Source organism: Hippoglossus hippoglossus, chromosome 22, assembly GCF_009819705.1.
Source record: "Hippoglossus hippoglossus isolate fHipHip1 chromosome 22, fHipHip1.pri, whole genome shotgun sequence".
Lineage (NCBI taxonomy): Eukaryota > Metazoa > Chordata > Actinopteri > Pleuronectiformes > Pleuronectidae > Hippoglossus > Hippoglossus hippoglossus.
Window position 1 is genome coordinate 15914587 of NC_047172.1, and position 14596 is coordinate 15929182.

At 43.0% G+C, this 14596-nt stretch overlaps 1 protein-coding gene across 5 annotated transcripts in view; it reads right to left on the minus strand.

Annotated features, from left to right (window-relative positions):
* Positions 1 to 1613: 1613 nt before the first annotated feature.
* The window catches only part of LOC117755835 (AT-rich interactive domain-containing protein 1B-like), a 176086-nt gene continuing 163103 nt past the window's right edge, over positions 1614 to 14596 (minus strand). For 2 of the 5 annotated variants that reach the window (XM_034575957.1, XM_034575959.1), the window contains 8 exons: positions 10512 to 10653; positions 8674 to 8843; positions 7806 to 7938; positions 7497 to 7616; positions 7328 to 7403; positions 5777 to 6512; positions 5452 to 5582; positions 2980 to 4812 (listed from right to left, as the gene is read on the minus strand). In XM_034575957.1, coding sequence (XP_034431848.1) covers positions 2980 to 4812; positions 5452 to 5582; positions 5777 to 6512; positions 7328 to 7403; positions 7497 to 7616; positions 7806 to 7938; positions 8674 to 8843; positions 10512 to 10653 — 3341 coding nt within the window. Of the gene's footprint in view, positions 4813 to 5451; positions 5583 to 5776; positions 6513 to 7327; positions 7404 to 7496; positions 7617 to 7805; positions 7939 to 8673; positions 8844 to 10511; positions 10654 to 14596 lie in introns of all 5 variants that reach the window. The other 3 variants (XM_034575958.1, XM_034575956.1, XM_034575960.1) reach the window with 3 other exon arrangements.

Genomic DNA, 14596 nt, shown 5'->3' on the forward strand with positions numbered 1-14596 from the left:
TTGACAGTGCACTTTGCATGACCCCCAAAATGTTAACACTTTCAAATGACAATGAATAACACAACATAATCTATACCCACTAATAAAGCATGTTCTGAAATTATAACAAATGTAAGAATATAGCGTTATGTACTGAGATGAAAGGAGAAACACAGAACAGAAATAATATCAACATTCTTTTTGACATTAGGTCTAATGAATGTTCTGAATTTTTCTTCACTGCAGCTCTTTCTTCAGAATCCAGCCTCCTCATGGACTTTGGTGAGCGTGTTCAGAGTGTGAGGCTGGTGTGAATCCATGAGGAGGAAGTGTATTGATCCGTCCACATGCAGAGAATGGGGGTGTGGAAAGATCACTGACCTCTTTGTGAATGACGACATCATGAAAACTGATGCTCGTGTTCGTGGTCCCAGGAGAACAGTGATGAAAGCGCTACAGTTCAGATCGAGACTACAACACGAGAACGAATGTAGCAGGGTCGTGAATAAGTGGGTTAAACAATTCATTTTTAACTTCCTGCACATTGTTCAGATGAGCTGCACATCTGGGGTCCGGCGGCTGCATTCAACGTCCTTAGTTTGGAGAAAAAACTAAGTTGTCGAGGGTGAAACTAAATATTGACAGGGTTGTTCAATCATAAGGTTAAAGAGTCTCCTCACCGGAGCGAGACTGAGTTCAAGAACAATCTGAGAGAGTGGGTTTAACAGTGAGTGGGTCCAGGACACAGTTGAAGTGGAAACGTAATATAAACTGTTTCCTCCATCACTCATCACACTCATGTCCCTCTGTTCTGTCTCAACTCTAGAGTCACTGCTGTATCTGCTTTTACCTTCACCAAGGAGGGAATGCTTTGTCCCCGTCTGTTTGTTGATGTTCTTTGTGTTTTTTAGAAGCATTACACAGAAACTACTGAACGGATCCACAGAACCTGAGGAGACAGTGGGACATGGACAAAGGTGCAGGCATTTCTTTTCTTTAACATAAAGAGAACGGGTGGTTTTTAACATTTTCATTCATGGATCTTATATAAAAATCTGGCACATTTAGGGAACCGAAATCTATACGTGTTTGGAATTTGTTCCAGCTTGATTGAATTTGGGCCTTAGAGGAATGCGCTTTACTCAAAGCCATTCCAGTTTTTGTTTAGTTATGTTTCTCCCTCTTTATCTCCGTCTAGTCCGCAGTGTGTTGGTCAGAGCTATAGTGTTCACCTGCAACAGCAATGCTGATAATCAGTCATTTAGAATATTAACATTGACAGCGTCACTGTTAATGTTAATATTCTAAATTATTCATTATAGGAGTATCTAATTCAGCAGTTCAACACCCTAAACCAAAATGATGTATATCAGGTTTGTAACCTTAGAGAGGAAATCAGAGCTGAAAGTGAAGGACTCTGAACATGAGCAGACGTCTCCTGACTCCTGAGAAGCAACTTTGTCTTTTCAGTGAAATATCTGCACTGCTGCAAATAATGTGATCAGACAGAAAACAGCCAGGTTCTCTTATCAAGTGTCCTCTGGACTTCTGTGTGTGAAGAGAAGGAGGAATGTCAACGTAGTGACAGTGGTCAGTTCATCCTGAATGAAAATCAATAACAGGCAGGTCACGTAAGCAGTTGATGTTTGTTTTATTGGCCTAAGATTGTCTGGACATAATGCAACGCCTCCGGTGTTTAACGATGTTCATCGTACATTTATTTTGTGACATGTGCAGCACAGAGTATAAATGTGTATACTGAATAAAAGAGAGACATGGAGTCATACGAAAAAAAGGCAAGTTGTTTTTTTTACAATGAGCTTTCAGGACATTTTGAATGGTCTTTTCAGACTTTTCTTTTAGAGCGTTTATCTAGATTGAAAAAAATATGCCCATTGACATGAATGGAGGACAGTAACAAACAGAAATGTGTTCAGGTTGCTTATGTCACCTCTCCTAGATATCCTCTCACCCTGGCACTTCCACGTTTGATTACCAAAGCGATTGTTTTCTCAGCTATAATACAATGCATACAGGATTTTTTTTACATTGAAACATCAGTTACATCTGCCATGTTCAAATATTTGACCCCATTAACAAAATATGTATAATAACAATAACAAATTTTACCAACAATAAAAGCATTTGTTATATTAGTCAGAAAGTCCCATCTGTTGCTATGCTTGATAGAGACTGAAAGAATCATGTGCGTCCATTGTACAACGGTTTATATACACAATGATGAAAAAATACAGACATGACACAAGTGCTTAGGAAACACAAAGTTCTTCTGTGAAAGTTGTTGAGGCTATGATTGATAAATTAGACACTTCTTCCTCTGACAGACGCTCTGCTCTCATGTTGATTAGCTGGTGCAATGCTGCCTCCTCATGGCCTAAAGCACACACTGCAGTTTAACATTTTCTTCTGGTTCTCAGAACGGACAACTTGCTCGAGTCCTATTGCACAATTTTATCTTCCAGCGATGGAGACATATACATTTCATTTTAAAAAGTCAGCATTTCTCTTCCCCACAACTGTTGGCAAAAAGGTTCAAACTACTGTACAGTGTCACATTTTAAATAAATACTCTCCATTAACAAAATGTTGATGAGTATATTAGCATTTATAAAACTGAAAAACATCTCGATGACTCATCGACTCAAAAGGAACCATGTAATTCAGCACCAACATCTGGTGGCAGCTTTGGCTGAAAAAGTAAACAAACAGAAACAAATATGCCAAACAAACAAAAAAATTTAACGTAGCAATCCGACACCAGCAGGTATTAAATATTTGTATTAAACTGAGCTTTCAAATCCTGAACCCACTTTTTTAACAGGGCCCAGACGCTTTACATATATATTTTGTTTATGTGGATACTCCTTTAAAAAAACAAAAACAAACATTTTCTGTCATTTCGATAAATAAAAATAGAAAACCACAGAAATTTCTTGTACACTGTCAGGGTCTGCCACACGAGTCCTGCCTCTCCTCCTGTCATAATTTCCCCAAGTGAAAGAGAACTTGGCAAATAATGGTCACCACTCCAGCGCTGAGCACAGAGGAAATGGAGATGTCTAATAATCGGCTCTCGTACAGCGCAAACTCCGTTTTGTTTTCCTCCACTTTAGCCATGGCCAAGAGGCCTTTGGCTGCTCTGCACATCATGTTTATGCTCGGCGGGTCCAAAGGGGGATGCCCCATGTGCAGTAAGCTGTGAGGGTTCTGCTGGTACTGCGCCATGCTAACGCCATCCTCCAAGAAACCAACAAAATTACCCACACTGCCCTTCTGCATGGCTATGGCACGTGCTGCTGTGGGGTCTCCTTGTGCCAGGTGGGAGAGGACGGCCACCGCCATTTCCCTGTACACCTGGGCCTTCCTTTGTCCCACGTAACGGAGAAGGACAGTGAACAGTTTCTCCTGTCGGCTGAAGGGCGGCGTAGCTAGCAGGAGGTCGACGTTGCCATCCTGGATACTCAGCTTGCAGAGGCACTCCAGCACCAACCTTTGAGGGGTGAGCAGGGAGTGGGGCGCTGCTGACGGGAAGGGGTCCTGGGCTTCAGCGGAGGGGCACACCATCCAGTGGAGGAGGCCGTCCAGGATGGGGAGGCAGATGGTGTCTGAGTAGGTGGAGAGGTCCAGATGTCCAGAGATGTTGGCCAGTGTGACCAGGGCGTTCTCCCTGAGCAGACTCAGACACTCCCACCACCACTCTTCTTTGCTACTCGACAGCCCCTGCTCGCGCTGTTCGTCTCTCTGGTAGCTAGGGGGCGACCTCATCCTCTCCGGGTGCTGGTGTTGCAGCAGGAGCAGCCTGCCCAGGAGAAGAACCAGTGCAGGGTGGCGGGACATGTCCAAGTCGTTGCCAGGGATGAAGGACAGGCTCCTGACGATGTTGGAGACGCAGAGGCACCGCTTGGACAGCGAGTCCTGCCAGGCGGATATTGTGGAGAGCGGAGCCTCGTCCAGGCAGCGAGGCTCATCCTCAAGCAGGGTGATGTGGTCCTGCTCCCCGTCCGGGTGCACCCGGAAGGGGTAGGATGGCAAGGAGCGTGCAGGGTGGGCGTAAGAGAGGGCGTCAACACGAGCACACAAAACATCATCAATGGTAGCGGTGATGTGTTTCAGTGGTTGTTTCTTCCCGTCCTCCATCTTTTGTTCCTGCTTGTCCTCTTTTCTTGTTTTCTCATCCGCTCTGGCAGGTGGAGCAATCCGGGGTTCAAAGTGTGTCTGAATGTGTGCGGTGGAGTCGCCACCACCGGCCTGCCAGTGGAGCAGCCCACTGGTGAACTCAGTGATGTAACCTAAGCGCTCTGTCATGTCTTCAATCAGGTCCTCTTTGTGGACGACCTTGATGGGGAGCTTATCGTATTTGCTGGCTTGTTGAGGTTTAGGTTGTAACTCAGTGACAGGCTGCTCCGTAGACTCCTTTTTACTCTCTGCTCCTTTTTCACCCTCTTCTTTTTCCTTCCCCTCTTTCTCTCTGTCTTCCTTGTTCTTGTCCTCCTTCTTTCTGCTCGCCTCACACTCCTCCTTTTCACCGTTCACCACAGCAGACTCTGGCTCTGCAGCAACGGTTGGAGCTTCCTCTGTGACGCCTCCCGTTTGCTCCACCTGCGTCTCCACTGCCGGGGCTGACTCTGACTCAGGCTGAACAGCAGAGTCCGTTTCCTGCTCAGGGGTGGGTTCTTCTTCCTTCTGGTTAGGAGGAGGATCCAAAAAGTTTTTATGAGCTACGGTTCCCACCTCAAACTCTTCCAGGATCCCAAAGATTTCGATCAGGCAGCGGCGGAAGTGCTCCACGATGAGCTCGAGGAATCCAGGCAACTGCTCAGACAAAGATAAAATATCATCAGTGTCAGGAATTGAAGCAGAGGGGCATTAGTTCAGTGTTATTATACATACTCGAAATGTATAATCTATGGAAAAAATATTTCCCCCTCAAATAATCTTTGAGAACATCACTATAGAAAAGATTTATCTACGAGTTTAAAGGCCCTGTTCATCACACCTGGTATTAATATACTTCCTAAGAGATAGAATCACGAGTGGACAACTCCTGTCTCCTGTGACCACGTGCGTTCCGATCTCACTCCCCGCTCTACATAGATAGTCACATACGTAATGATTGTGTGTGTGTGTCAGTGTGTTTGTGTGTGTGTGTGTGTGTGTGTGTGTCGGCCTGAGCGAGAGAGACAGAGAGAGAGAACGGACAAAAGAGAATGACACCTTCAAAAGTAGTGATCAGATCTCAGGAAGTGTTCAGGATGGATTCATATCTGAACTTAGAGCGGACCACTTGTAATCGTATCACTCAGGACGGATGTTAATACCAGGTCTGAACGGGGTCAATCAGTGAAACATTGTCGTCACCCTGTCCCAGCATGCTGCAATGTGCTAAACAGATCTCAAAACAGATCTCTTCTGTCAGTCAGCAGCGAGGTGTAGCCATCGAACTGGTTTTACCTGAGAGAGGATGAAGGAGGCCACAGTGCTGTCGTCATACAGCAGGATGTTGATGGTGTCTAGAGCCCATGTGCTCTCTGCCAGCAGCCCAGACTTCAGAGACATCATGACGCGCCAGGCCTCAGGCGTACCTGGGGTTTCAAACAGTGGGATGTATTAGAACCAGGGAGAGAAAAAAAAAAGATCAGACCGTCCAAATGATAAAAAGGACACTGAAGAGAATAGATCATTGTAATTATTTTAAGATGTGCTGCTGAACTAAGGTATTTTATTGGATCATCAAAATACTGTACTGAATTTACTAAATAATGGGAATCCAACTCACCAGTCTCCTTGGAGGTGAGCTTGCGACGGGGCTTGAGGATGGGCATGGAGGCCTCCACTGATCCTGGTGGGTAGTTGAGGTCCCTCCTCAGGTTGGGAGGAAACTGACCCATGGATCCACCGCCCTGTGAGCCCATCATGGCCATCCCAGGCTTAGGCATCTTCATGGGCGACATGAACTGCATTTTGCTGGGTGACATCCGAGAGTCCAGGGAGCGCTGGAAGGCCCCTGGGCTGGGTGCTCTGGGCAGGTGGTTGGCCATGGATGGGGAGTTGGAATAAGACGATGGCTGGCGGGACAGGGGCGGCATGCCACCTGCTGACGACAAGTAGGGAGACTGACGGTGCCACTGCTCCTGCCCAGGCCGCCCGTCCATGTCATCTCTACCAATGGAGCCGTACGGTGGCATTTGAGATGGCGGCCCCTGTCGGTTGGGGTAGGGATAGCCCAGGTCTGTCCTGGATGGCCACATGTTGGGCCCATCAGCAGCGTGGTTAGGAGTGGGCCCCCCGCCCATCAAACTGTGCTGGCTCTGTCCTGAGGGGCCTATGCGGTCGCGGGGGTAAGGGTAGGGGAACTGTCCCTGTAAGCCTCTGTGTTCAGGGCCTGAGTATCCACCACTGTAGTGGTTGTACATATCCGGCTGCTGGTTACCATACTGCATGGCATACATGTCGCTCTCATGTCTCTTGGGTGGGGGGCCGTACATACCGTCCATGGGCCGTTTGTAGCCCTGCTGAAGCAGAGATGTAAGCAGATATCTTTTTGTTAGTAGTTTTACTATCACAGATCTCGTAGATTTATTCTCACTGTATTGCTTTGGTCATATTATGTGTTATATTCAAACAAAGCAGTAAAACTATTAAAAGTGTTGAGAAAAATTGTAATTTATTATCTAGCTATGGTGAAAAGCTACAAGTGCCTTAACAACCCCCTAAAATTATTCCATCTCAGTTCCACAAACACAGCCCAACCATTTCCTTATTTATCTTACATAAAATGTTACATGTTTGTGTTCCTTATTCAATTTATTTTATACATATTTATATATTGTGTTATTAATATGTATATTTGTTGTCATCTGTCCTTTAAAGCTAACTTAATTTGACTGAGCTGAGGTGAAAACTGCGTAAGGGCTTAAACTGTCAATAAATACCACTGTGCACCTCGAGCAGCGAGTGACGGACATAACATCTGTGGTGGAAATGATATGTGGCTGTGACTATAATAGGGTTTTAACTCAGTTCAGAATGTTTCTAATACTTTATTGGAACAATCAGTTTAATAACACTGTTTTTACCAGGACACTAAGAAGAAGTAATAAACCACACAACTATTACTTTGATAACACTCATTGAATGATCAATGGACCATTGATTATACTTCATGAACATGATCAAACTCAGTAAGTAAAAATTTAAATAATTCATAATGAATTCATACATTGTTTTACATTATCTGTTCAGAATTGGCTGAATCGTTTTTCTAGGCTGTCTCATGTAAGACTACTGTATTTCCATCTAACAGGCAGAGGTGCGAGCTGCCTCTCACCTGCTGTTGTGGGTACATCCCAGATGGATGCATCCCATATGGCATGCTGGGATACTGCTGACCGTAGCCGTCGTGTCTGAAATCGAGGAGGGAGAGGATATACAGTTAATCACTCACTGATATCTGATATTACTTCACATTTTTATTCCGTGAAAACGCAGATGCTGACCTCTGCTGTGAAGGGTATCTGCTGGCAGAGTACATGCTGCCCTCGCTGTTGGACGGCCCCAGGTTGTTCTGACTCCCAGGAGGACCCATGCTCCCCTCCATCCCCATCACATGGTCTGGTCTGAGGATCACACAACAGGGATATCCTCATTTTACTCACAACACAACACTGATTTAAATTCTGTTATAAACACATTGTTAGGCTCATTAAACAAAACCACTATAGCCGGCCTCATGGCTCATGGTATATACAGTATATATATATATTATTGCAGGTTCACCATCTTCTTCTGGTGGACGGTGAACCTACCTCCTGTCGTAGCCTGGCCCGTACGGATACTGTGATCTTTGGCTCATGCTCAAAGATGATGGGGGTCGGCCATACATGTCCTGCAGACCACCACCAGGCATCTGACCTGGTATGTAGGGATCAGCTCCAGCCACTGTGCAGGAAGAAGGCAAAATATCAACATCATGAACAAAACTGAAGAGAAAACATGCATTTCACAATCTAAAAAAATGTATCTATATTTATGGCATGCGACCTGCTCCTTTAACAGTACAAACTATGTCTTCTCCTAACCAGCAGATGGCAGCATTCCTCTATGAATATCCGCCACGTTCCATGATTAAATCTAACTGTTGTTATGCAGCTAACATCCACCATATTATTCATTCAGACTCCATTCTCTTCAGCCTTCAGAGGAGCTGCAATTCCTTTCTAAAACTGCTGTTTGTTCTGAAAACTAAATCACATGAGTTGGTCAAAACAGGTGCTTCTCAGCGGGGTGGAGAGGATGAAAGGTTGAAAACGAGGAGGATGAAAAGAACTAACAAAGTTAGGATGAGACGAAGGCTAAGATACACGAACATCAGACGGGCTGGTGTGTTTTTCAATAAAGGGATGTGTGGTGTAACAAACAGTTCTCAGCTCCTTTCATAGTTCTAGGAGCAAAAACACACGCACACACACACACATCTGTCCTGATCTGAGACAACATGGCCACGAGACAATGAATTAGACAAACGAGACAGACAAAAGAACAATGCCTTTAGGATGCATGAGACAATTTCATGATTAAAACTGTTTTTTGGGGACAAAACAACAGCTTATTCACAAAACAGGTCCAGGCCTTAGCGTGGGGGTGAAAGGGTGTCACAGCGTGTGCCTCACTCACTCTTCCTCATCCCGGCAAAGGGGTCCTTGGTGTCGTACTGCATCCTCATCATCATGTCAGGCATGCTGAGGCCCTGCTGGTAGGGAGCTGAGGGGGGCAGGGAGGCAGCACGCTTTACGAAGGCCGGGTCGCTCACCTCCGAGAAGGGGTCCTGTACGCTCACACTACTCCTGGACAAGGTGTGGAGGAGAGGGAGGAGAGGGGAGAAGAAGGTAATGTATGAGAGAGGCGCCGATCAGGGATTGGACAGAATGAAAACATGGAAAGCTTGGTTTTACATTCAATACTTTAATTATTGAAAAATAAGTGTTTGTTTAGGTTGTGTCTCATTCACCCCCCCCTCAATGAAAATAACACTGCTGATTTTCTCTGCCTGTAAGTACGTGATTGTTGCACATTCAAAACATGTAATATCTATGTTGGTCGGTTCTTATTAGACTGAGTTTATTTTGCCACATGAATAAACAGAGAATACGACTTTCAGTTCTTTTCAATGAAGGCTTTTCTGTTTTAATAGTGACCATTAGTATAAAAATTCTCACTAAAAATCTGGACAGCATTATAAAATGGCAACCTCACTATATAGTGGATAATACTGTGAGTAGTGAGTGAATTCAGACATAGTCATTTTTATAAGATAAAATTACAGATGTTTAATCTTGATATGAAATACACACACATACAACTTAAAATAATTACTTCAATTGGTGACGCACAAATGAATTAAGTGTTTTCTAAAGTTTGCCATTATGTTAATATAACTTGTTAACTTAAAGTTGAACAACCTTCTTTCATTTCTTGTCATTCTGACTTAAGTAATTCTTAAGGTAACTCCAACTATTTTCTATTTTCAGTGTCTAAAAGTACTAGTAGTGATGTCATAGGTGTATAATTAGTAGTAGAAGTAGTTTGTTGTAGATTTAATTCAAAATTCATTCGTTAAAAGAATAAAAGATTTAGCAGCAAAATAAAAGTAAACTGACCTCCGTCAAATGTGATATTATATAATTGAAATATAATGACAGATGCATTACTGTAGAACTTTTTGCAGAATTGTTATAGCTGTTATAGTCAAAAAGGTTTTAATGACTTTATGTGCTGTTAGTTTTATCTTAAACAATGCATCATATTTTAAGAATATAATAATATAATTTGTATGATTGATAAGTAATTAAGTAAGTAATTATTGTAGTTGTCAATTAAATTTGGTGGAGTAAAAACAAGATTATAATATATTTATTAATTCATTAAAATGTGGTCTAATGAAAGTGTAAAGTAACCTGACAAGTACGTCAAGCTGTATTAAGGTAAATGCCAATTTTCATCATTTTATTTGTGTCATGTTTGTCTCTCACATAACATCACAAACAAAGCAAACAGAACGGGGTCTCCTCTGCCAGGCTCTGCAGACACATCTGTCACGATTTATAATTATCCAACACCGTGAAGGACATTTTACTGAAGAGACTTTTAATCATCATATAAAGAGCAAGAAAATACAATACAGTCTTTCATTTTAATCTCAACTAAATCGCCTCATTAACAAAGCTGTTCCTCTTCATGGAGACACTCACATCTAACTGTTTGGATGATGTATCTGGAACATAACAGAGTTATTTACTATTGACTTAAACCTGCTTCACTTCACTTAAGTTGTCTTTTAAGGAACATTTTTCATATCTTAGGTTTATACCCTGCGTTAACTAAGAATGCTTGTTTATAATAATAATAATAATAATAATAATAATAATAATAATAATAATTTGTACTGGACAGTAACAGTATTGATACTTGTAGTAGTAACAGCAGCAGAGTTGTGCAGCATGTGTGTGTGGTACCTGTTGGGGGGCAGCGGTGTGACCTGCCCCAGAGGGGTGGTCGCAGGTGTGGGGGGTTTCAGGTCCCCTGCTGCCTCTGCTGTGGAGCTGCTGCCAGACGACTGTGGTGTCTGTGGGCCTTGGAGGGAGCCGCCTGAGTTTGCTGTGAAACAGAACAGAAGTCGCATTCTTATTCTTTCAAATTATAAATTAGGTTTATTGTAAAAAACAGTAACACATTCAGTCCTCAGCCCCCCCACCCCATAGTGGGCCTGTAGCGGCAGCACAGCGCTGTATTAGGGAGATAACTCTGGACTTAGGGCCAAAGCACTGACATGAGAAGTGAGGCTAAGCAAACATCCGACATGAGGGCTGAGGAGATGGGAATGGAGGGACTCTGAAAGAAGGGCCAGCAGAGGAAGAGGAGAGGACGCAGCGAGGACAAGAGAAGGAAGGGATTTCTCCGGGGAAATTGCCCACTCCAGCTCTTTATTTGGAAGCTGTTTGAAGAAGCTTGAGCTGTTTTTATTTACGCCTGCCATCGGGTGGATGAGGGGTTCATGTGGAGGCCTGAGCTGGGGGGCACGAATGTATCTGAAGAAAATATAGTGTACATATATATATATATATATATCTACCATTATGGTAAAATCAAGGCTAATACCTAAGCAAATATCCCATAAATAATGCATGAGTGAGGACCTTGAGGAAGCTGGTGCTGATGACCTCCTCCTAGGAAAAATACTTCCACCTCACACAGACTCCAAACTGGAGGTTAACACTGGGTTAGTGTGCTCTCTTGTTATGACACCATATTTCTGTGAATCTCTCACTTCTGATGACGAGAAAATTATGGAGTGCTGAGCTACAAGAGCCCACCACACAAAGAACCCCCCCACCATCCCTTCTTGCCAGATAAAACCAAGAGATACAAATTCTCAGAAGCAGGTTTAATGGAAAACGTGGAGCGTTCCGGCTAAAAGATGACAAAGACGGAGAAAGAGAGAATATGAAAGTATACTAATGAGCATTTAGCTAAGAAGGCATTCTCTGGAATAGCCTCAGTGGCCTTTCCCCGCGCAGCACGTTTCCACAAGAAAAAAAGAAAGACTTAAGCTTTAAAAATTCATGCAAATTCTGAATAATTCAATGATACCCCCTGCCTCTATATCATACGAGATGGAGAGAAAGAGAAAGTGAGAGCGGGAGAGAGACAGACACAGGGAGAGATGGTTATCCCATGACGATGAGGAGGGAACGGAGAGGGGGCAACGAGAGGCCAGGGAGCATTAAGGATTCTTCACTTCCTGGGACATCCCCACTTCAGACAAATATGAATGCACACCCTCACGCACGAGTGGAAAAGTCCAAACCATGGCGGGGTTAGACAAGGTTAGGAGATCCGCAATTCCTCAAGAGCACGAGGGCAGACAGACAAATGCATAATATCGGAGAGGGTGGGGGTATGAAGACAGAGGGGAAGCGTGAACTTAAGTGCCCTCTGTTCCATATTTAGAAAAGAGGGAAAAAATGACAGAGGAGGCAATGAGGGTAAAAAAAAAAGTGCTTGTGGAAGAGGCATATGGCTGACGTTTGATGTGTGTGCGCACGAGAGCCTGTGTGTGTATGTGTGTGTGTGTCAGAGGGTGACATAATCCAGACGGGTGGTAGTGGTTAAGGGGAGGAGGGGGAGAGAGGAGGAGGAGGAGAAAAAAAAAAAGTCAGTCAGCTGAACCAGGTTTGTGAATGAAAGGTGACGGCAAGGTCGAGTTTGTTTACGTTCTACATTCCAGTTCTCATTAATCACTCCACACACCCCTCCACCACCACCACCACACACACACACATAGACACACACTCTCCCCACCAGCCCGCTGGACAAGCTCCCTCTGTGACATCACTGGCCTGTCAGTCTATATATAGGCTGGCACGGTGTCAGTGAGACAGTTTGGAGCAGGGAAGCACAGAGAGCACAAGACAGAGGGAATGGATGGGATTTTTTAGCTTGTGAACCTTTGGTATTGATCTCGCTTCATGAATGAATTAGCAGAGAAAGTTTTAGAATTGGATTGTGCAAGTATTGTTTGTATGTTGACTTCTGTGTTCAAGTTAAAAGTATCAGTAACTATTTAACAGGACAAAAAGTGCTAATCATTCAGGTTGTTTATATTATCTTAAAAGTCTACTATTATAAATATGTTGGGATATAAATGTAATACACACATTTTAAGTATGTAGTTATTCGATTGAATACAATCACTTGAATGATATATATCACAAGAAATAAAGAAAATTTATTTAAATAATGAAACAAAAATTGTATCTATATTAGGAATACGTTATCTTTGTAAGCTTGGCCATAATGATGAAGCAACATTGCAAACACAGAGTCTGTTGGAGCAATCAAGTCTATAGTTGGCGCAAGAAACACAAGCAGTCAGAAACATGCAAATTGTAAACAAGACATCAGTGGCTATATAATCTGAAGAATTGGAGGGAAAACCTTAAGTGAAAATGTATTAATGATTAGGGTTGAATAAAACATAATGACTATTTCCCTGGAGAGCCTCGGAAAGGAGGGATGACTTTAAAAAGCATAAGTGTTAATAAATGATCATTTAACTACATTTTTTCTAATTTCCTGATGTTCCTGCTCAGTAAATCACGTGGTGATATTTTAAAGCTACATTTGCGAGCAGCTAACTGAGCGAAGACAATGTTAAGAATAGTGAGCAAAATCTGAAAGTAAGACCCAAGTTGTAACAGGAATTTCCCTTCAAATACAGGTATGTTTTGTATTTCTACTAACAAGTAGCCTTGTAGAGAAAACATGAATAAGTACTACAAAACCGAAGGGGTTCAACTGTCAGGAGGACCACCCACTCATACATATGCAGATGATACCAAAAATATAGAGAAAATATCACTATAATCAAGTGTTGCAGCATAAGCCGTCTACAGTTGAGTGCTGCATTTCCAAAAAGCAGCCCAAACATCACATGTATTAACCTTTCCATATTTCACAATGCAGACGCCGTCTCTAGCTGTGTGTAGCATGGTTCCATCAGCTGATGTGAGACTCTCAAACTGAGTAGTTTAGATCCCCTTGAGTAGATGAAAGGGGCCTGAATTATAATTTATGTGTGTTTATAAACAGCATACTGTGTGCTCGTGTGTTGCTCATGTTCACTGTATGTATGTGCATGTGTGTGTGAATGCAAATGAAGGCACATGCTCTTTCCCACCCACCAGGAAAAGCAATCTGCAGTGTCTCCGGCAGGTGAAGTGCTCAGATGTTCTATTTAAAAGCCAGGGTCATTTTTCTCATCTCCGCTGCAAATTAGAGACGTGACCTCACTGCTCCATATCGCTCCAACTCGTTCACTCTCCGCTCCCGGTGCTCACATCATAATTGTGCACCGAGACACAGAGTGTGAACAGGTAATATACAGAAACAAAAATAAAAGCACCCATTGTGTTGCGGTGCTGCGCCAGAAAAAAACAATATTACTTAACCTCTCAAGCACTGTAATCAAATAAAGGCAAGTCCCTGGTTTGAGGTGCAAGTGGTGATTGTATTGCAGCTCACCTTCATTAAACTAAGAATCATCTCATCAAAACAGTGTTAATGTTCATTAATCTCTAAGGGTTTTAAGTTGTGTTCATGTTATCACATGGCATCCCTGGGTGCTATTTTTAATAATGAATCTAATACTTAGCGGCTGAACAGTAAATTAAACTGTTCAAGGGAAAACAAAGAAGCACTAGTGGTATCCACCATGTACATGTTGAGGTTTATCAACAGTTGCCTCAAACTAAATCCAATTAGTTTGCATTGTATTGAGGGAAATCTCACAGATGGATGGACCGAAATCCTATTTATAGGTAAACAGGTAAGAAGAAGATTTCTGGTTCAGCTCCCATAATGTGTGGAGTTTGTATCTCCTCACCATGTCTGTTGTATGTATGTCACTTCGGCTTCCTCCCACAGTCCAAAGACATGCAGATTGACACCCTGTCCACACTAGCGCGGATATTTGGCAAAACAAACTTTTCCCTCTGAGTTTTGGGCCTAGTTTTGTAAAAATGGTCGTGTGGACAGATTT